At 37.8% G+C, this 20,732-nt stretch overlaps 2 protein-coding genes across 2 annotated transcripts; both read right to left on the bottom strand.

The window, feature by feature from the left end:
- Positions 1-1,133: 1,133 nt before the first annotated feature.
- Positions 1,134-10,701, bottom strand: LOC108668120 (serine protease 7). Its single transcript, XM_018155274.2, has 9 exons — positions 10,495-10,701; positions 8,890-9,732; positions 8,290-8,389; positions 6,121-6,304; positions 5,797-5,930; positions 5,188-5,441; positions 4,830-4,919; positions 2,546-2,667; positions 1,134-1,519 (listed from the first exon to the last, which is right to left on the bottom strand). Exons 1-9 carry the CDS (start codon positions 10,526-10,528, stop codon positions 1,316-1,318), a joined length of 1,965 nt encoding a protein of 654 aa, XP_018010763.2. The 5' UTR covers positions 10,529-10,701; the 3' UTR covers positions 1,134-1,315.
- A 2,176-nt stretch (positions 10,702-12,877) lies between these two features.
- On the bottom strand, positions 12,878-18,831 carry LOC108668121. Its single transcript, XM_018155276.2, has 10 exons — positions 18,631-18,831; positions 18,222-18,290; positions 17,674-17,824; positions 16,758-16,853; positions 16,290-16,486; positions 15,805-15,938; positions 15,170-15,280; positions 14,805-14,955; positions 13,586-13,797; positions 12,878-13,053 (listed from the first exon to the last, which is right to left on the bottom strand). The coding sequence occupies exons 1-10, from the start codon at positions 18,662-18,664 to the stop codon at positions 12,910-12,912; spliced, it is 1,299 nt and encodes a 432-aa protein (XP_018010765.1). The 5' UTR covers positions 18,665-18,831; the 3' UTR covers positions 12,878-12,909.
- Between the last annotated feature and the right edge of the window lie 1,901 nt (positions 18,832-20,732).

Genomic DNA, 20,732 nt, shown 5'->3' with positions numbered 1-20,732 from the left:
CAGCCGAGACGTAAGTCCGCGCAACCACAGAGTCCTACGAGTGCGTTGCCAGACTCGGAGGCTGACCTGGCTTTCCTCTTCAGATTAATTAACAAAACTAAAATGAAGGTGGCGCTCTATCCGTTATATTTTGCTCGGAAATTTCTGAAGGAAATTTAATAAATATAATTAGGTATAGTTATAAGATCGTCGATAAGATAAGACGCAATTTTTTTCATAAATAATCGATGGAATGGCTGTGACAACCGACGACATCTTAATAGATAATTGATCGATATTAAATATTTATATTTTTCTAATATAAGTCTAATCAGACCTTCAAGATCGTATTTTAGAAAGTGAATAAGCTAACCTTAGAATATGAAAATTATTTATAATTGAGTTATGGATGCATTTATGATTTAATAAATATTTCGTCCATATATTTATTTCCCTAGGGGCAGCAATGAGCGGAGCGGCAAAAACCAATTCATTTGTACGTGGTGTCAACCGGTCCTAACCAATCTCCCGGGCCCATCAGGATACACCGGCCTGCGGTTTGATCCAATTTATTAATAAATATAACAAATTTTCTGGCCATTAAATTTTTCTTATTGCCATCTCGAACCCTGATGTTCTTAATTTTAGCTACGGGAGAGAGCACCAATATATGTGTTATGTTCAATTATTGGAAAGCTCGATTTGCCTGACACACTTTTAGTCATTAATCGATCATTATTTTCAAAACATTACTTTCGAATTATAAGTTGTACTATCATCATTCTATAAAACATCAAACCTCATTCATCATCTTGTAAATCTCAAGATGTATTTTTTATCCGTACGGAAATGCATTTTTTAATATCCATGGTGTATCATTGTGTATGAACTTTAAGTTCGAGTATCAAACTTCTAAATTCAATTAATAATGTTTCTAAACTTTGCGTCCGCATGGAATATTTAGGTTATGTCTCTGTATGGTGACAGGAATAATAATTGTTCAGTCACGACCTATCCATTAATGGGCGCAGTTTTATCCACATATGTTATCAATACCTCATCGCCAAATGGAAAATTTTTAACCTAGGCTACTTACTTGTTAGATATACCCAACCTTTCCGCCCTGCAAGACTTATGATATGATAAATGTAATAAATCATAAATAAACCATAAATGATAAATGTAAATGGCCACATCTTATTACTGACATATTTAATAATCTCGTCATTTAGACACATTCTACCTACTTGTGTTAGACATATTTTGCCTACATCTTGTACAACATTCTTGTCTTGCGTGATTTATCCTACCTACAAGTTTTATTTAACATGTTCCACTACTCGTCTTGTATGACAGATTTAATCCAGTCACGGTAAGCAGCCACTCGCGTCGCGATGGTAGGGAGAGGATCAGAAGAGTTGTCGACGTCAGGTAAGGGGTCCATGGCCCTTGAGAACCGAGATCCCCCCACAGTCACGACCCCTGCTAGGGCCCACGCACCATCCTCCAGTTTCTGCATCAGTGGCGACCCTGGCTCAGCCTTACCAGTGCCATGAAAAAAACATTTGTTATGAGATAGGTACAAGATTATTTTGACAAGTTTTATATATTATCATGAAGTGTTTAATGCAGCGTTTGTGCATGTTAAATAATATGGAGCTTGGTGAAGCTGCTGGTGCTGTCATGAGGGAGCATTCCTTATTATAACTAATCAATTATAAAAAAACAATTGTAATATGCCTTGATTGTTTATTCCAAGAAATGGATCAAATTTTACGATAAACATGCTTGTTTTCATTACTGAGAATAATGAACGTCAAGACTTAATTGCGGGCTGCACTGTAATGTCAGCCGAATGTAAAAAGTTGTTGTTTTCTATGCAAAATGAAGACGGTGAAAGGTTGAAATTACATGGTTTAGTTTCTATGGGATTTATTATTTCTGTGTTTGTGTGGGTTGTACAAGAGGCAACTTGTGGTGGGTGTTATGTCGGGTAATGTGAAAATGATTGTACCTATCTATAAAATACCATGCGCAGCGTGATGGTGCATGGTGGGATGCTATGGTGATTAATACCTAATAGTTAATAGCTTTAGCTCATAGTAGACTATGTTTTTGATCATGTGTCAATGTCGTTTAAACATAATTATGATGTTTCAATAGCGTTTGTACAGTGCGCAACGCAATACCCTATGATGGGATAATCTAGTCAGAGTGGTTATCATGCATTTGTTTAAATATCCGTATTCTGCACTACATAAGTAATTGGTAGGGTTCTCATTGTTAAGAAACTATCTCGGGTTCAAAATTTTTGTGTATGGAGTGACCTGACTGAAAAGTCAATGTTAAATTATCCCTTGACGCAGCAAGTGCAATGCCGTATCAATCGCGAGCCTAATTCTACGCAGGTCATTAAAGTATATTTTCACACATGCTGCGTGCTTATATATGCATGCAATAAACGGTATGAGTATTGGATTATCTTTAAAAGAGTAAGCCTAACCATAGAAACAGTAACAATAACCATTTATCGTTAAAACAGTAACCATAACCACAGAAAACTTACGCAGCTGGTGGGGCCAGCTGGGTCTTCTATGACGCAAAGGTTGCGTCGGTCCACTAACATGAAGTTTTTCTGCAGGTCGCTGTAGGCTGCTTGACACTTGCGCAGGCCCAGCACCTGCAGACCTAAGGGCAGGTGTAAGCTAAGCTAGACCACATGATACCGGTTAGGTTGAGGTAGGTCATGTGACACCAGCAGACCTACAGAAAGAAGTGGGGTGGGGTGAGCTAGACCACATGATACCGGTTAGGTTGAGGCAGGTCATATGACACCAGCAGACCTACAGGCAGATGTGGGGTGAGCTTGACCACATGATACTGGTTAGGTTGAGGCAGGTCATATGACACCAGCAGACCTACAGACAGAAGTGGGGTGGGGTGAGCTGGACCACATGATACCGGTTAGGTTGTGGCAGGTCACATGACACCAGCAGACCTACAGACAGATGTGTGGTGAGCTAGACCACATGATACCGGTTAGGTTGAGGCAGGTCATATGACACCAGCAGACCTACAGGCAGATGTGAGGTGAGCTAGATCACATGATACAGGTTGGGTCTGTCTCNGCATAACATACCATTTAGAATACTTATGTTTTGAAAACAATATCAGGAAGCCGGTGGCCGTTAGCTGCAATACACATGAAAAATTGAATTCGCCATCATCTTCGTGCAAGAGATTTACCTGCAATGTGCCATTGATGATTCAGATCCTATAAATCATCGATGATTCATCGATGAATGCCACCTATACTCGCCACCCTCTCGATTTATTGGAGTTTTATTGTCGAGTTTTGGCAGATCTGGCCACCCACCGTTACGCCACCTGCAATCTACCATCGCCACCTATAATCATCGATGCGCCACCCTTAATTTTTACTTGGGTAGCAGACCTACAGACAGATGTGAGATGAGCTAGACCACATGATACAGGTTAGGTTGAGGTAGGTTATATGACACTAGCAGACCTACAGACAGATGTGAGATGAGCTAGACCACATGATACAGGTTAGGTTGAGATAGGTTATATGACACTAGCAGACCTACAGACAGATGTGAGATGAGCTAGACCACATGATACAGGTTAGGTTGAGGTAGGTCATATGACACCAGCAGACCTACAGACAGATGTGATGTGAGCTAGACCTTACCCGTATGATTGACCGTACCGTTGGATTGGGGCGGGTGTGAGATGAGGAAAGTCATATGGCATCTATCGGTTTACGGGGCTAGAGTAGGGTTTGCCAGAAATTTGAAAATGTTAGTAACTTTTTTTTGTCCCATTACAGCAAGCCAAATATCATGACCATGTAATATCCCGATACGATAAAGGAATTGTGGATATTGCCAAATAACCAAGTTTCCGGGTTGCTCCACACACACACAAGATATACACACACAAACAATATTAATAATTATAAATAAAAAGTAAAAAAACACTCATTCATGGGAATATAAAAGAAAACAATACTCTTAATACACCGTATAAAAATAACACTATGAAAACTCATCTTCACGGCTCCAATCATTTTGATGACACAAAAACCGCACAACTTATTACTAATCTATTGACTGCACCAATATTAAAACCGCTTGTCCTTTACTCCACTAAATACGTTATTTTTGTTTGCATCTATAAACTTGAACATTTCAGGTTGAATCTGAAAGCAGTATAATTACTTCGTGTAGAGATAAAGTAAATAAGATGGCATGCAAAGAACTGTTGCTCCGGAGCTTCGTTTCTTTTTGCATTCAGCTGCTTTCAGTGATTGATAAATTCGTTAAACACGATCGTACGAGGCTATTATAAAAAAACGGCTGCTATCTTAATCATCGATTCAGTTTTTAGCGAGACCCATCCAAGTTTTGCACAACGTGATTTATCAACTCATTCAAATTTATTTACATATCTACGCTTCTTGCGTGTTAAGAAGAAACTCTAACTTAATGTCAATTTGTCAGGTTTGGTGATTTCAATTTTCAGATAATTTTCTGCCAATTGTTGGTGCAATCGGATTAGGTAGTTTGGTAAGGGAAATAAATGAAATGATACATTGACATATGATAATTGGCAAATGTATGCCAAGATTGGCAGATGATTGGCATAGGTATGTCAAAGTAGCTTCGAACATAAACTACCGGGCTTCGGAACTCCATGCCTGTTCCAAATTTAATTCACGAAAGATAACTACTCGCTTTATTAAAAGATAATAGTGAAAAAATTATTTTCAGTTGATAGAAAGTGTGATCAATTAAAAATCATTATAAAAGCAATTTTGAGGTACCTACTTTGGGTACTAGACGTCCATGAGGCCACTATGAGCTGAGTGCCAACGGCGGGTGTGGGGAGGGCGGGGAGACACACTGGTCCCACCTTAGCTGGTGGATTATATTATATTATATTATAATATAATATATTATATTATAATCAAGGACTACTACACACAGGACATGCATAGCCTATGTCCAGCCTCTGCTAGCAGAGGCGATCGCCTACACTATGAAAATGCTGTAAATACTGGTAAATAACAGGACATGTAAGATAAGAAAATCAGGCACATTTTATTATTTACCGCCCGCAATAAATCACACAAAAAAAGTTACACCTCATGATATCGATCAGTAAGTTGGCCGCCGCTTGGCTCACCCGTGAAGGTAACGGGAGGGTCGATGGTGACTACCGCCAGGTTGTCCAGGTTGAAGTGGAGCACCCAACCAGGGTCGGTGCGCCCTACAATCAGGTGATCGATGTAGGCATCTGCATCGTTGTTGCGATCCTCAACTAAACCACTTCTTCCTCCACCGCCACCACCACAACCAGCATTTTCACTTCCATCAGTACTACCATTTCTACCTCTAGCGAACTCACCACCTCCCTGGTCTCCCAAGCGCACGATGGTGCTGTCACAGTAAAGACCAAATTGCAAATTTAGTCTAAAGAAATCATATATTAATGCCTCAAACGCGGTGCGCTTTTATTTGACGATAACAGGCAAATATTTCACTTTTGTAGTCCTCCGAACATACAATCTGAAGAAAAAATTCTGAACGCTTCGAAGTACAAACTTACGTTGGGTACCGTCTTGACAGTCTAACCTACGTCATTCAGAGCTGTGGGCTCTATATACAGTAATTATTATACGTTCTCTGCCATCAGATATTGATCATAATGCATTTTACTAATACTTGAGCGGAAAATTATTTGCGAAGCTTGTCAGTAAAATCATTATTAAAAGTTTTCAAATTGTGTACTGACGGCTGACGGAGCTCCGGTTGATAGAAGCATGTGACTGCCGTGATGACATGGCTTTGTGTCACCAACGTGGCAGAGCACATCGACCTAAAGCCATTCGCAGTCAGCCGGCCCAGGCCAGCCAGCCACGGCCAAGCCTGTAGTAAGGTAATAAGGTGAGAAATCCTGTAGGTTTCTCATTAAGAGAAAATCTCTACAGTTGCAAGAAGCAGTTGAGGATGGCCATTAAAATAACTGTTTAATTCGTTCGTTGTGGCAACAGTGAAAAAAAAACAGGTAAAACTTTTAGCCACAATGAAAGGGTTTTTGTAATTTAGTTTCAGAGACCTGTTCACCGCCTTCTTGAGCTGGTTGGATGGCAACACCGCACTCCCCGGGACCGGGCAGTTGGGCGCGCACCTTCGAGCGCGCTAGACGTGGACGTGGCGTGTCTTCCGCTGGTATCGCTGTGTTGGGCGGCGGCTGGTAGGCAGGATACTCGCAGCACACGTACAATTCGGCGACATCCACACTATGACAAGTAAAATTTGTTAAATATATCCATAGTAATATCCATACAGTCCATAAATATATCCATAGTAATTAAACTTTATTATTCAAAACTTCGGGTAATTGTACGTAGAAACAAATGACCTTAATGAAATAAAACCTATTCAATTTTTTCTACAGTTAAATCATTCAAATTTATAACGAAATATATAGTCGTTCAATACCCTATTAATAATAAATTTATAAATTTTTAACCTATATATCTACGAGTAGAATCAAAGAGATATTTGCATGCTATCCATTCTCAGTACGTCGACAAACTCAGGAATATAAGAATCTTATCAAAATTTGAGCTCCGCGTGTCAGACTGTTTAATGAAACAATTTACACTTGTAAAAAACATTGTGGCAGAGAGAAGATCTAAGTAAGTAAATATAATACACTAGGTTCACTCAGGAAGGATAAAATTTTGGTGCACTGAAAGTAAACAGTGAAAATGAGATTGCTTTTCTCACAACAAATAAAATAAAACATAGAATAAAATTCCTCAATGATTATGAATGATAAGCAAAACAATGTTTTAAGCATCACGTGTGAAATATTAAACAAACAATAGCATATGTATCGTGTAGAATTTACTCCTAACAAATGAAATAAACAAACAAACTGGCAACATACCCACAGCACATACAAATCATATGACACACAAAATTCACAAAATGACACAGACTGATTGAACTCCCAACTCACACTATCCAATGAATTCCAAAACGACATAAAAATTTCGTAAAACATCCATCACGATTGGCACAAACAAACACACAAACGAACAAAGCAAAACTCTAAAAACACTCAATTTTGCGTAAAACACCCAATACACATACAGCCTCTCAAACAAATACAAAACATACACACACAAACAAAATTCAAAAAAAGAGCACGCAAGTTTGCGTAACATACCGAGCAAAAAACACACTAAACTACAAAAACATACAGCACACTATACAAAAACACACATCAACACCCTATATAATAAAATACTTTAAAAAAATAAAAAAAACACGTTTTTCTTGTGGGCTAAAAAGTAGAAAATAAATTATGGTTCGCCCCAAAAAACGTGTGTCGGGCAGATTTATGCTTAAAGCGAAAAGCACTACACACACGAATTTTTGAAATTTGATGGTGAACGTACAGCCCGACCCACGTTTTTTGGGGCGAGCCATAATTTATTTTCTACTTTTTAGTCCACAAAGAAAACGTGTTTTTTAAGTTTTTTTTAGTATTTTATTTTCTCCTTTTTAGTCCGTTGCTACACGGACTAAAAAGCGTCTCTTTTTAGTCCGTTGCTAAACATGAAAAACGTGTTTTTTAAAAAGTTTTTTATATAGTCTATTTTCTACTTTATCTAATGACTTGATTAAGTATGACTTGACGTACGTATCGATGATACGCAGCGTAAGCGCCTGCTCGTCTATAACGTCAGCGCCCGCACGTCATACTATATATATACTATATATACATACTTTACTCAATTAAGCTAATTAATTTAGGTCTCTAATTGCTAGTTTTTATGATTGTATCTGAAATTGTTAGGCGAAAATAGCCTGCATGCCGAATTTCAGATCTCTAGAGCAATCAGAAGTGGGCTAACAAACAAACAAACAAACAACCAAACGAGAAGCTGAGTAAATAAAAACGTGTTAAGAACCCACAACAACACCCTATGCAAAAACACCCAACAACACCCTGTACAAAAACGCAAACAACACCCTATACAAAAACACAACAACATCCTAAACAAAAACACGTAGCAACACCATATAAAGAAACACATGCAACACCCTATACAAATACACACAACACCCAATACAGAAACACATTATACATAAACACACAACACTCTATACAGAAACACATAACAACGCCCTACACAAAAACACACAACACCTATACAGAAGCACTCACCGTGCGTGAGTGAACGCACTGCACAGAAGTGCGGTCACTCACCGGCACTGTTGCTGCAGCAGGAAAATCAGTGCGTTCAAGTTGTGTGACAGTCGCTGGAGCGGCAGCAGCTGCGGACAGTCCGTCACAGCCACACACATTCCTGCACAATAATCTTAGTTGTGTCTACAGCATAATTACTCAAAAAATTTCAAAGAAGCAATTATAGTAAAGAAAGGTGCAAGAAAATTTTGCGTATTATGAAGGGAGCCGTTCTGAGACCAGCTCTATAGTTAGCTGTGAAAACATACAAATGGATGACCGAGTGCCATAACATATACGTATAGCAAATTGAACATATGAAACTTGAATTTGAATAATAATGGTGCAAAAAAAGATCGGAGCAGGATTAATTAATAAAAAAAAACAAAAATTGCGATTTGCTGTCAACCCTGAGTCATATATGGAACTTACTGTACTTGTCAAAAGACTTGTCCTCTGAGAAACTCGCACGCTTAATGGAAGACGATGAAGCTTTCTTGTCTATGTGCTGCCTATATTTATTGCCTAGTTTTTATATGCATGCGCGAATAAAATGCAGTTACTTTTGGATAATATCCTCGATTAGATAATATCGATTGGATAATATCCTCATTTACTCACCAGGCTCCCCATTGCTGGAGAAACATGCGTCGCCGATCTCAGGCTGGTATAGAAGCGGTGTTGAGTTTTGTAATGATTCGTAACTGCCGAGTACTCGTTGTCTAGATAAGTGGTGGCTGGGTAACTGGTGGCTGGGTAACTGGTGGCTGGGTAACTGGTGGCTGGGTAACTGGTGGCTGGGTAACTGGTGGCTGGGTAACTGGTGGCTGGGTAACTGATGGCTGGGTAACTGGTGGCTAGGTAACTGGTTGCTGGGTAAGTGGTGGTTGGGTAACAGCTCGCTGGGGCTAAAATTCGGTAAATCAGAAACGACATTTTCCAGAGGTAACTGTTGTCGCAGGGTCGACAAAACCGTTGAAATTTTTGGGTTTTGCTCACCCAGGAAGATATTATCCTCATTGAATTTATCGCTTATGTCGTTCAGAGGAAACTTATTTTCTATGTTTCCTTCAGGCTGAAGAGGACTTATGAGGTTGCCTGAAGTGCCTGGAAGTTGCGGCGGCCTTAGAAACCTCACAGCCATGGACGAAGGAGCATCAGGGGCTTCTTCAACCACGTCCTGGAACTTTGGATGTTCTGCTTCGCTGTTCCGGAGATCGTCAAAAAAATTTGCGGTTTCAGGTGAAAAAGAAGAGAAATCTTCGAGTTTCCTTTTGTCATTTCCAGTTCCAAACACAGTACTTGATTCCCAATTCAGATTGTGAGCGTTGGGTTGTGAATTAGGACTTATTTCTTCTCCGAATTTTTGACGGAATAAATTTATAATAGATTTTCCGTGTTGTGGGTAATCAGGGACTTTAGAAGCCGCTTCGTGGGCGACCAGAACAACGGTCACCCACCACGCTGGAAGCAGGCGGAGGGTAAGGGGGCAGAAGGTTAATTTATTTATATTTTTAAAGGACACATTAGCAAAATTATTTCGGATTGATTTATAAGCTAATTTAGAATTATATCAGTAATAAAATAAAGCAATGGAATACGAGGTTTATTATACAATAATTAGATTACTAGCACCGTTACTATAATGTGCGTACTAAAATCTTTTAGTAGCAAAGAAATGATTTAAACCACTCTTAATATAGCAGCACAATTTAAATCTAATTATAAGATTGGAAGTAATTTTTTATTGTTAATTTTTCGAGCGCAAATCTAATTTGGCGTTTAAAATAATTTTACATTTTTGTTACAAACTCTCCAATCTAGAAATATTGTTAAGTAATATCTTAACATGATACGTTTTCTTGATGCGCAGCCAAATGTCCCCAGTACCACCCGTTTTATAACATACACAGAAACAAAAACTTTCGGTAAGATATTATAGATTTGAACTTTCTTTATGAATATAAATTAGAATCATATGAGCGCAAAATTGGTGACAGAATTACCAGCATTTTTGTTTATCTTGAACACGGAGTAATTAAATGCAATACATCAAAAATGAAGGAATAATTTAGTGTGGGTCCCAAATTCTAGAAATTTATTTGTAAAAACATCAGAAGAAATTCCACTTAAAAAACTTCCCGACGGGTGCAAACTTGTACAGTTTTTATATAACGTTCCCAGTAAGTTCAAGTTGAAGTTCCTTCGGGCTTCTGTACAACTCACCAGTTATGCTGAAGATGCTAGTTGAGATGGACATTACGGGCACTTGAATTAAAGTTTGAAATTCATGTAGGTTATCAAGCTGGTCATATCTTACTTTGGAAAATATTACTAGAAAATATTAAGTGAATGGATCTCTTTTATCTTATGAAGTCATTGAAACACTGACAATCAAGGCCTATTCTAAGGTTAATACTATCACGAAGATAGATATTTCTTATCACCGATTTTGTTATACGTGAATTTTTCTAATCAATTTGTAATAAATAGATATGAACGATTATTTCCTTTATTATATCACTGTGATTTTATGAAGCCTTGCTGGCTGGAATACATGCGCATTGTGAAAATTTATTCACTATAATCAGTAAATACTGTTATAGCCAGTTAAGATTGACATTGAATAATGGTTTGTCTGGATGAAAATGATAACCGTAAGATTAAATTCGGCGCTTAGGGTACGCACACAGTGAAAGCAGGTTGCTAGCGTGCTGGTTACCTGCTAAGGCTGGCGCCAGAAACCATAGAATACAGAAGCCTATTCGTGCAGGTTTTCACTGTGAACACTTAATTATTATCCTATGTTCATTCTTGTGGCAGGTTGGAGCAGGTTGCCCGCCCGGGCAAACCTGCTTCCACTGTGTGCGTACCCTTACGTTGGTAGATAGTTTGGGGATTTAGGTTGCTAGTTAACAGTGATACTCGCTTCTGCTGGATAAGAACCGTTAACATTATGTTAACAGGAATATAAAAGCCAAGAGTGCCTGATAATTCCGTTACATATAATTTTAATGTACATCAATTGACAGCCGTCGCGTGGGCTGATAAATTCAATTTTAACTCAATACTTATTATTTGTATCTATAATATTTTTCTTCTGTATCAGTATACAGATAATATGAGCTTTGAGTGGGCTTATGTAAATAAATCGTTCAGTATTTTTTTACTGTTAATACAAATAATTGGCAGCGTAACAATAAATTGGTTCAAGGTTGTATGATATAATACACAGTGTGAAAAATGTTTGTCGGTACTGCTGTCTATTTCTATTTATGATTTATTTTGTCAGCAGTAGGTGTGACATATAGTGCATCTCATTAATACTCAGATAATAATTAGTAATTAATTAAAATAATAGATGTGTCTAGCGTCCGTAAAGGCATAATAAACACAAAAAAGTGCTAATTGGCCCTCATAAAAGTTTTAATGCACATCTTATACATAGCCCCAAGTAAGCAATTGAACAGCACGCGTTTACCACACATCCTGAATGTGTAGTTATTTAACAGCGATTATATACATGTAAAAACACATAATAACTGCCAAAGTGATATACAACCATCTACTTTTGGGCCACAGACGCGACTGATGCCACATCGAAGCTGAACATTTAACTCAGGACTAATCTATAATCTGAACGCGAATCTACAGAGCTCGAAGGTTGGTCTGCAACTGAATTATTTCGTCAGGCTTGCTGAACCCAGCAAGTAGAGCGTGCACTTATGCGTGTCACGCCAACACTTGCGTATGTCACGCCAACACATGCGTATGTCACGCCAACACCAGCACGAGTCATAAAACTGTCTCTACATTACGCTCGAGCGCTAAGCAGTTCATATGTTTTTGGCATCGGTCACAAAATTTTTTGACATCCTCTCTAACCTCGAATTTTTCCTCGACATTCCTCTCGCACTGTCGCCTCGATCATTACCCACTAAGCATGAACGTTGTTAGTGAGACAAATTCACCAAGTCGTCACTTTAGGTTGTTACACACGTCAAATTTTATGCCCGATGCTTGACGTCTCAATTGAGTAACTGAAACTGTAACTGTAACATGAAACTTGCCACCGAACCAGCGTTAACATGCGTGACAAGGTCCCTCTACTCAGATGAGCGTGTGGGGCTTCACTGGAGCGTGGTAGATTATCAAAGCGCGACTCTCGTGAGAATTAAGGACGTGTTTAAGGTGGCCATGCAGTGACTGTTGAAATTGTTTTATTTTGGAAGTGAATTTTAATAATGCAGGTTTTATTTTTGCTGCCGCGTACATATGTTATGCAGAATAATTTGTTTAAAATAAGGTTATAATTTGGACAATAGCATCATAGGCGCTGAAAAAGCGGCACGAAGACGGTGATTGTTTTTGAAAAATGCAAATTGAAAATATATTGAAAAATACTGAAAAATTTCAATAGATATATTTTATCGAATTAAAACTCAATCATTTATCCTGCTAAGTGCAAAAATTTTTTAAATATTCCACAAGCATTGGTTGTGCAGAAACTTGTACAGAGTTAACCCTTGATATCCATTCTTTTGAATTCGGTTGCTTCTCATCTTTGTTTCTTTGCTGTCACTGAAGATATCTAATTTTTATTTGAGGGGACACGTGGTGTAGTGAACCAGGCTGGCGAGATTAGTTGCACATAAGAGACGGACACTTTGAGTGCGTGAGAGGACACGTCTTCTGAGCAATGATGTCCACCAAGCTGCCTTCTTCGACAGGAGTTGTCTTGGTGACTGAGTTGAAGAGTTCGAGCGTGAAGCTGCTCGGTAAAATCTGTTGAGATTGAAGGTAACGTCAAGCCGTCTGCTGATGGTTGAGTTTGATAACTCTGACGAATCCCAATTTTTTTCTCCCCTCAAATTGAAGATAGACAGAGTACAACGCGACGATGAAGATAGAAAAAACAATGATAGAAAATAAATCAGCTTGAAGTATTAACATAAATGTGTGATTTCTACAAGTAGATTGGAGATATTGTTGCATCATTTTTCATTATGTGGAACCGTACATTATTTCTGATGTTATATCCTTATTTAGATTTCGTTGTAAGCAAATAAAGATAAAATTGAATCCTATGAACATACAGAAAAAATATGATTCGAAGCAGAGACCATAAAAATCTACTTTCAAAGATAAATAATATAAATTGTATTGTTAATAAATTATTGTATTGTTAATAAATTTCCGACAATCAATACATTTCAAGTACTTCTGCAATTGAACAATATCAAATTTACCGCATTCATTCATAATCGTTGTTATCTTTAAAGTTTCAACGTGATGTTCATATGAATTCGTTACTCACGTTATCGTCGGGCCCCAATAACGTCTTGTTTCGATAGAACAGCGAGAGGCAGTTCAGGTAATAAATAAAGTGATGAGCGTTTTTGCCGAAGATATTATAAATGCAATCTGGCGAACCGTTCACATCGTCGCCAACCCTGTCGGTCGGTTCATCATCAAATTTCACAGCGTTGCGAGGGGTCCTATAGGCCGTCTCATTATTTCTGGCTGAATCTGGTGAAAATATGAGAAATATAATATATAATAAATATAAATTCGTTCGTAAGTTTTCGTTAGCTATAGAAGGCTGAAAATTTGTTTCCTTTCACGGTGTCTTCAGTGGTTGTAGCTAATAAAATATCCTCTTCACGACAATTTTTTTCATTCTGGTAACAATATTTGTTCTCAGTGGTTGTCTCTCGCGTTGCTTTACCACGAAATTTGGATGGAAGCTTCGAAGGCCCACGTTATTCTCCACGTCATAAAGAGACGCTTTAATATACACATCAATCAAATTTTTCATAGTATATATGAATGAACATAATAACAGTGAAACGTCTTCATTCTCTTTTTAAGAACGCCGAGCTATCACTAAACAATAAACAACACGGCCGCAGGAACTTTACTATAGACAGACGTCGCATCTGATACTTCTCATGCAAAGAGCATATAATTTCAGGATACTTACCTTAGACAAACGTGTACTTGATGCTTCTCAAATAGTCCATGTTTACGCGAAATTTACATTAGACACGCATCACATTTGTTACTCTCCACGGAACTTATGTTCACAGGATACTTACATTAGGCACACTTTATATTAAATTCTCTCGCACATCACGTCAATAAATAAATTGCTCCTTATACCGATTGTAAGCATTTCTATCGGCCTCTGTTTTCATCTTGTGCTCTGGGGTACGTAGAACTTCCAACGAGTTACGCAACAACTTTAAAAAATGTAGTCATGTCCATTGCTAATAAAATCCGATTCACACATATAGGCCTGAAAGTCGAGTTCACAAAAATTGTCACAAATTTGTTGGCCAGTGCAGCGAATTGATAGAGAACGAACAATCAAGGATCTTCAATTCATTCAACTGCTAACTATAGACAAAATTCGTATTATTTTACAATGCAAGTTGGCTAAGACAGAACAATTTTCAATGTAACACAAGTTAAAACATTACGTACTAATATCATTAACTGATGATAATGAACGCTCGGAAGTCGTAAATCTTTACCGTCGCGGGATGACGCCCGCTTGCCGATGGGGTCACCGGGCGCAGGATACTCGGCAGGAGCGTTCAGGAGCGTGAGGATCCTGAAGGAGCATTTGCTGTGCCAGAAAAATCTGGCGAGACCATGCGGGCCTAGCGTTCCGTACATCAGCCTCTGTTAAGAAATACCTCAATTTGAAAGAACCTATTAAAATTAATTAATGGCATGCAGTAACTTGTATATTTATAGTACATCATCCTCTGTGAGAAAATACCTCAAGTTGAAAGAACCGATTAAATCGCAATAACTTCAATATTCCAAATGTGTGGCGTGGTAACTGCAAAAATGCAAGCAAAACAGAACCACCCCAAGTTTCACTTGAGCTCACACTGATCACTGGCGAGAACGTGTCTGCGAGAAATTCCAAGAACCTCTTCGGCGTCGGGTGGTGGCGCTCGAAATGAAACAAGGCGTTGCTGGGACGACTGCCCTTGTTATCCTGTGTGAAAAACAGAACTTTTCTTGATTATTAGCGAAAACGTGTTCGTTTCTTCACATTTGAGGGTGAGATATTATTCTCAACGTGGTTTTCCTGTTTAACACAATAATACCACATAAAAAATATCTTGTTGTGGAATACAGAGGCTTCATGCAATATAAAGAGGTGGTTGAAGAAACCAGATTCAAAAATGCATTGACGCGGCCAAGAACGAGATTCATGAGCGCTCATTTTTAAAGCGGAGTAATAGGATAACATAGGATATCATAGAATAATAATGATTAACAAAGGAAACATAGAATCATAATGAAAAGCAATAATGAGTCACCTTTATGATGAGCTGTATTTAGGTTCTAGTGCAGCTAGACATCTAGTACCTTTACGACATCTAGTACATTTACAAAAAACTGCCAAAAACTAAACTATATGAAGTCTAAGAGAAATAAACTAAAAATTGAATTGGAACTAACGGTACCATCCTGACACTTGTAAATCTATTAAATCATTAATCCTCAGAAACTTACTTCAGCCACGAAGTAATTCTTTGAAATGTTTTTGAACGGTCTTAATGCCAATATGTCGGTGTCCGTATACAATCCACCAGAATTGTAAACAATGGCAAAGCGCATCACGTCGCTCAGTTGGGTGAATAGGTAAGCTGCAAAATAAAATCTTTATTTGTTTTTCGTTCACTATAAGGGAAAATATACATCACTTTCACTATTGGTCACTTTTTAAACTTAAGGAATATGAATTTGCAAGGAGAAAAGTCCGACTTGGGTCGTTACACGTATGTCAAAATTATGTTTTAAATAATTGATTTTTTCTTGAATATTTGAAAATTTCCTGGAATAGAATAACGGTAGATTGAAAAATGGAAGCAGAAGCTCAAAAATAGAGAAGGTAAAAAGTTTTCTTGTATGTGAACTCGTAAAATGTTCATTGTTCCATTCATGAAAGCGTCAATTCACCCGCCACCGAAGAGCGTTTTCAAGCACTCAAGACTCACGAGTGTTCCAGAAGTCGTCGGAGTTGAGGATCTCATGAAAAGATGTGTTGCGCATGACTGTGCGTACGTTCACGTGCGCCACGCAGAGACGAGGACAAATTTTCTGCAGACTCAGCAATCTTTGGGCAGACGAAGCATCGAGCGTCGCGCGCGTCACCAGAAACCAAACGTGAGCGTCCGAGTTGACGGAGCACATGCTGAACGGTAGGAATATTTTAGTAGCTACATAAAAAAACACATAATAACTTTCTATGACAAATAAAACAGAAATTTAGCAACTTAATTAATAAAAATTGGTTAAAGGCGAGGGGAAATGTAAAATTCCAAAGAAACGTCCCTAATTCTGCTGAACCTTAAAGGAACAATTACTAATTTACAAAATTGGAAGAAAAGCAACTTTCGTTTGAGGTAATATTGGTGTGATTTGGGGTAATTTTGTGCACCTTTTAATAAATAGTAGGAAAATACCTTTCAATTGAGCACAACATTTTATGCGTAATTTTCATCGCCATGGACACTTCTATCTGGTAAATGTTTTGAGCCGATGGATCTGGAGCCACGTCCCTGGAAAAGATATACGATGTGTCTTACAATAGTTAACAAAATAATTATTTATAGATTTTGAGTGCATTTTAAGTCTTAAATTTTTATAATGTTGTCATTTTGTACAGATATCATTTATCATTTGTACAGGTGGTAAAAAGTTTTTGAAACAAAATATTCTCACGTACTAACTCATTTTCCGGAAAAGTTCAGAGCACAAGTTCAAGAGAATATGAACACAAGTTCGAGAACATTTTTCAAGAGAATATAACGAATATCCGGAAAAGTCCAAGAGAATATGACGCGAAGAAATTCAACTATGACATAATGTGAACAAATTATTTCAACTAAGAATTTAATAATAGAGAAAATTGTGCGAATTAAGGTTGCAGAAAGAGATCAAATGATCAAATAGACACTCATGTACAAAAAGAGCAGTTATTTATTTGATCAAATAACACGAAACAACTTTGGAATCACAAAATGTCCACAGATCTTTAAATAAGTCATATTAACTATCAAAGATCCTCCTCGTGATTCACTATAACATCGCCCAACAGAAGAGCGTTGCTACGAGCTAAAATTGAGGAAGTACACAAATGAGTAATTAAGTTATCGTATATTCACGTACTCGATTGTAGTGCATCTCAGACCAGAGATAAATAGATCTCTATATATGTTTATGTAGGTATAACTCATTGGACAATTACTTGTACAAATGAGGAAGTTTCGTATATACACTATCTGTTTGCATTACACCTCAGGTCAGAGAAAAATAAGATGTTTATGTAGGTATAATTCATTAGACAATTACTTGTACAAATGAGGAAGTTTCAATTACTTGTAGAAATGAGGAAGAGACCGAAGCTGGGGGTCGTTGACCCCCGGGTGGCATCCAAGCTTGGGGGGCGTCGTGGGCGCTGTATCGGCCACGGCGCCGTAACCGTAGGCTTCTCTCCGCCTCCTTATTTCTTCAGCTGGCACCTGAACCTCTGTCGAGTGACACGTGGAAAACATCAGTTAATTTAATTATTTATTCCAAATAAAATGCTAGTGAATTTCCTTATGATTCATACTCATGAGTACACCATATTTATTTACAGCAATTTATTCTAACATCAATTTATTTAGATTTCATTCTTTTTTAAAATATATGCGTATATACGGTTTATTTAAATATTTTGAGATTTACGAAAAATTCGAAAAATCCATGGAAATGCAATTATTGATGACATTAGTTAATTAAAACAGCATTGCCAAATCAACTACTTGCGAATTCACGATTTATTTATTTAAATAAGACTAAGGAAAGATTTAATGCCTTTGCGTATAAGATCATTATTGTTATTTTTTATCTCGTGTTATTGATATTTGTATTTTTTTAATTACCCATATAATGGGAATAAGCGACCGCCACGACTATGACTGAGGTCACGGTAATGAGTCCCCAGGAGTTCCCTGGAAAAAATCAATACGTAGAAATATTTGAATCAATTATAACATTTACTGTGCAGCAATAATACTCGACAGGTAAAAATTATTATATTAATATTTTAGTAGTTGCATTGTGAGTTTCCGTATCATGGCAATACGCAAAAAGCTATAATAAATAGGTTGAGGGGAGGATTTCGCCTCATTAGAGCTCATCTTGGAATGTGCATTATCATTGGAGAAATTCCTGCGATGCCCACCCTGTTTGGTGTTCACGGCACACGCGATTCAAAATGTCTTTTGTTCCCCAAGTAAAGTAATTATTAAAATGAGAGAGAGGACGCAATAATAAATCAGTGTTTCTGACCTTTAACGCCGGTTTTTGTCGAAGATTCAGACATAGCGCTCCAGGGCTGCGCTTGCGGTAAACCTGCGGCTATGCAGCGAAGAAAGTCTCCGAGTACAAGCAAGCTTCTTATTGATTGTGGGCTATTGATTCAAGGTAATTAATCAGTTCCAGCTAATAATTGAAATTGCATTTAGATCATTGTAAGCTACTTTTACGAGAAATTTTCATGACAAATATCATCTGAAATTAAATTAAACACGGCATCATGCATAATAAATTGCATTAATTATCCTAAATTGCTTACCTAACCTTGTAGACGTGCAACTCTCACTCATAAGGTGAGGAGGTTGTGCCAATGCACGGAGAAAAATGAACTACATGATAGGGGACAACATGTGTGAAGTAATCGCTTTTGTAAGTCAAGTTATTTGGAGCGTCCCACCCCATTTTGTGTCGTTGTGGTCGTGGTCTGTTGCACTTTAATTTCACAACATTTTTCGATGAAATCGACTCAATTCTACTTCGGAAAGCTGCGACGGCTGGGGTGTGAAAGAGATTCGGTGGCAATGAATAACAACTATTATATTATTATATATTATATTATATTATATATAACCACGACTTTCAAGCGGTTGTGGTTGGTGGCTCAAAATCTAGTTTAGTGAGGGTGAAATATGAGTGACGCAGAGTTCGGTGTTTGAACCGCTTCTTTTCCTCATCAACATCGCCGTCATAGATGCCGCTAACATACACGTCATTTACAGGCCACACAAAAGTGAAGATGAGGTTTTTGGACTGACTTAATCTGCATAGCTTGCAGAGTAAACTATGCTCAGGAAATGGCTGGGCCCATGTGAACGACATGCAATTGAAGCATTGGGATGCAGATTTATATAAAATATAGGTTGTGTTCAGGAGGTAGCAAATGACAGACAACAGATTGGGCGATCGTTTGCAGTTTCGAACTAGAGTAGTTTGGCCAATGGCTAATTTCTTCAGAGCCTTAGTTCTCCCTCATTGTGAAAAGTTTTGCGAGCCGTGGGCTCGGTTCCCTGTCAATGTTTTGGAGGAACCACAGTACGTTAATTAAACATAAGATTGGCAGACATACTAATCTCTTTTATATGGCCAACATTGCTGTCTCTGAAGTTTTTATGAGTTACTACATGTAACCGAATCTTTCAATACATTCAACAACGAACAATTGGTCGTTACAAAGGTATATCTATGGTTTATTCATATTGTTCAGAATTATGCATTTACTTAATATAATCGAACCTCCTGTACTTTGATGCGTCCTCACAAATAACAAGGGATACAATTTGCAACATTGAGCTCTGCTGTGCCCTGATCCGCAGCGCTTCAAGCAGTCTTCAAAATAATGTTGTACGAAATTCGCTTAGTTGATTTAGGAACAATTTCAATATAGATGGTATTTCAATCTTCAAGAAATAGTATTACAGTGTAACAAATTAAGAATCAGTTTAAGGCTAACTGGAGTAAAAGATAGGCAGGGATGTTTTGCGTGATTACGAGCGGGCAAAATATTTCAAATGGACAATTCAATAAACATTGAATTCTACTTGAGATGAACCATTGAGCGACTTAAGTAATTACAAATTTCAGATAATAATGATGTTAGTAATTTTTTCAACGCATAAATAACGCTGAAGTATTATCATGAAATGATGTTAGCTAATTTTAAATAATGATGAAATAATCAAATTTTTTTCTTGACGCTGATCGCCCATGCCTCGAGGCTGCAGATTCTGATGGCCGTGGCTTCGTAGTTCCATTTTCTGAGGGCTGGAAAAGAAGGTTTGAAAACGAAAAATAATAATCTGATTGCAGAGAAATATTCTTTTTGATAATTTCATGTTGCGGTTTGTATTCAACATTGCTCTCATGTTGAATAATTGTGATTATTGTGTCGTTCCGGAGAGTCAGATTACCGACTGTAACTCAGATCTGAGAGTAAGGGTTTCGAGCCCGACGAAAGAGTTTAGCAGGATTTCGTTCATGACGAAAGAGTTTAGTAGGATTTCGTACATGATGAAGGGGGTTTATTAGGGTTTCGTTCATGACGAAGAGGGTTAATTAGGGTTTCGTTCATGACGAAG

This window comes from Hyalella azteca, unplaced genomic scaffold, assembly GCF_000764305.2.
Source record: "Hyalella azteca isolate HAZT.00-mixed unplaced genomic scaffold, Hazt_2.0.2 contig5602, whole genome shotgun sequence".
Classification (NCBI taxonomy): domain Eukaryota; kingdom Metazoa; phylum Arthropoda; class Malacostraca; order Amphipoda; family Hyalellidae; genus Hyalella; species Hyalella azteca.
The sequence above is the reverse complement of the archived record's forward strand: the minus strand, read 5'-3'. Positions and strand labels throughout refer to the sequence as shown.

What these genes read in the sequence shown, in the direction of transcription:
- LOC108668120 (XM_018155274.2), bottom strand. Translation starts at nt 10,528, where the DNA reads ATGTCCATCTCAACTAGCATCTTCAGCATAACTG. An exon ending in CTCCAGCAATGGGGAGCCTG is followed by an intron (nt 8,390 to 8,889) that starts GTGAGTAAATGA and finishes ATTATTGTGCAG; the next exon opens with GAATGTGTGTGGCTGTGACG. An exon ending in CAGCTGGCCCCACCAGCTGC is followed by an intron (nt 1,520 to 2,545) that starts GTAAGTTTTCTG and finishes GGCACTGGTAAG; the next exon opens with GCTGAGCCAGGGTCGCCACT.
- LOC108668121 (XM_018155276.2), bottom strand. Translation starts at nt 18,664, where the DNA reads ATGTCTGAATCTTCGACAAAAACCGGCGTTAAAG. An exon ending in CGCTTATTCCCATTATATGG is followed by an intron (nt 17,825 to 18,221) that starts GTAATTAAAAAA and finishes GTCACTCGACAG; the next exon opens with AGGTTCAGGTGCCAGCTGAA. An exon ending in TATTGGGGCCCGACGATAAC is followed by an intron (nt 13,054 to 13,585) that starts GTGAGTAACGAA and finishes CAATCTCAACAG; the next exon opens with ATTTTACCGAGCAGCTTCAC.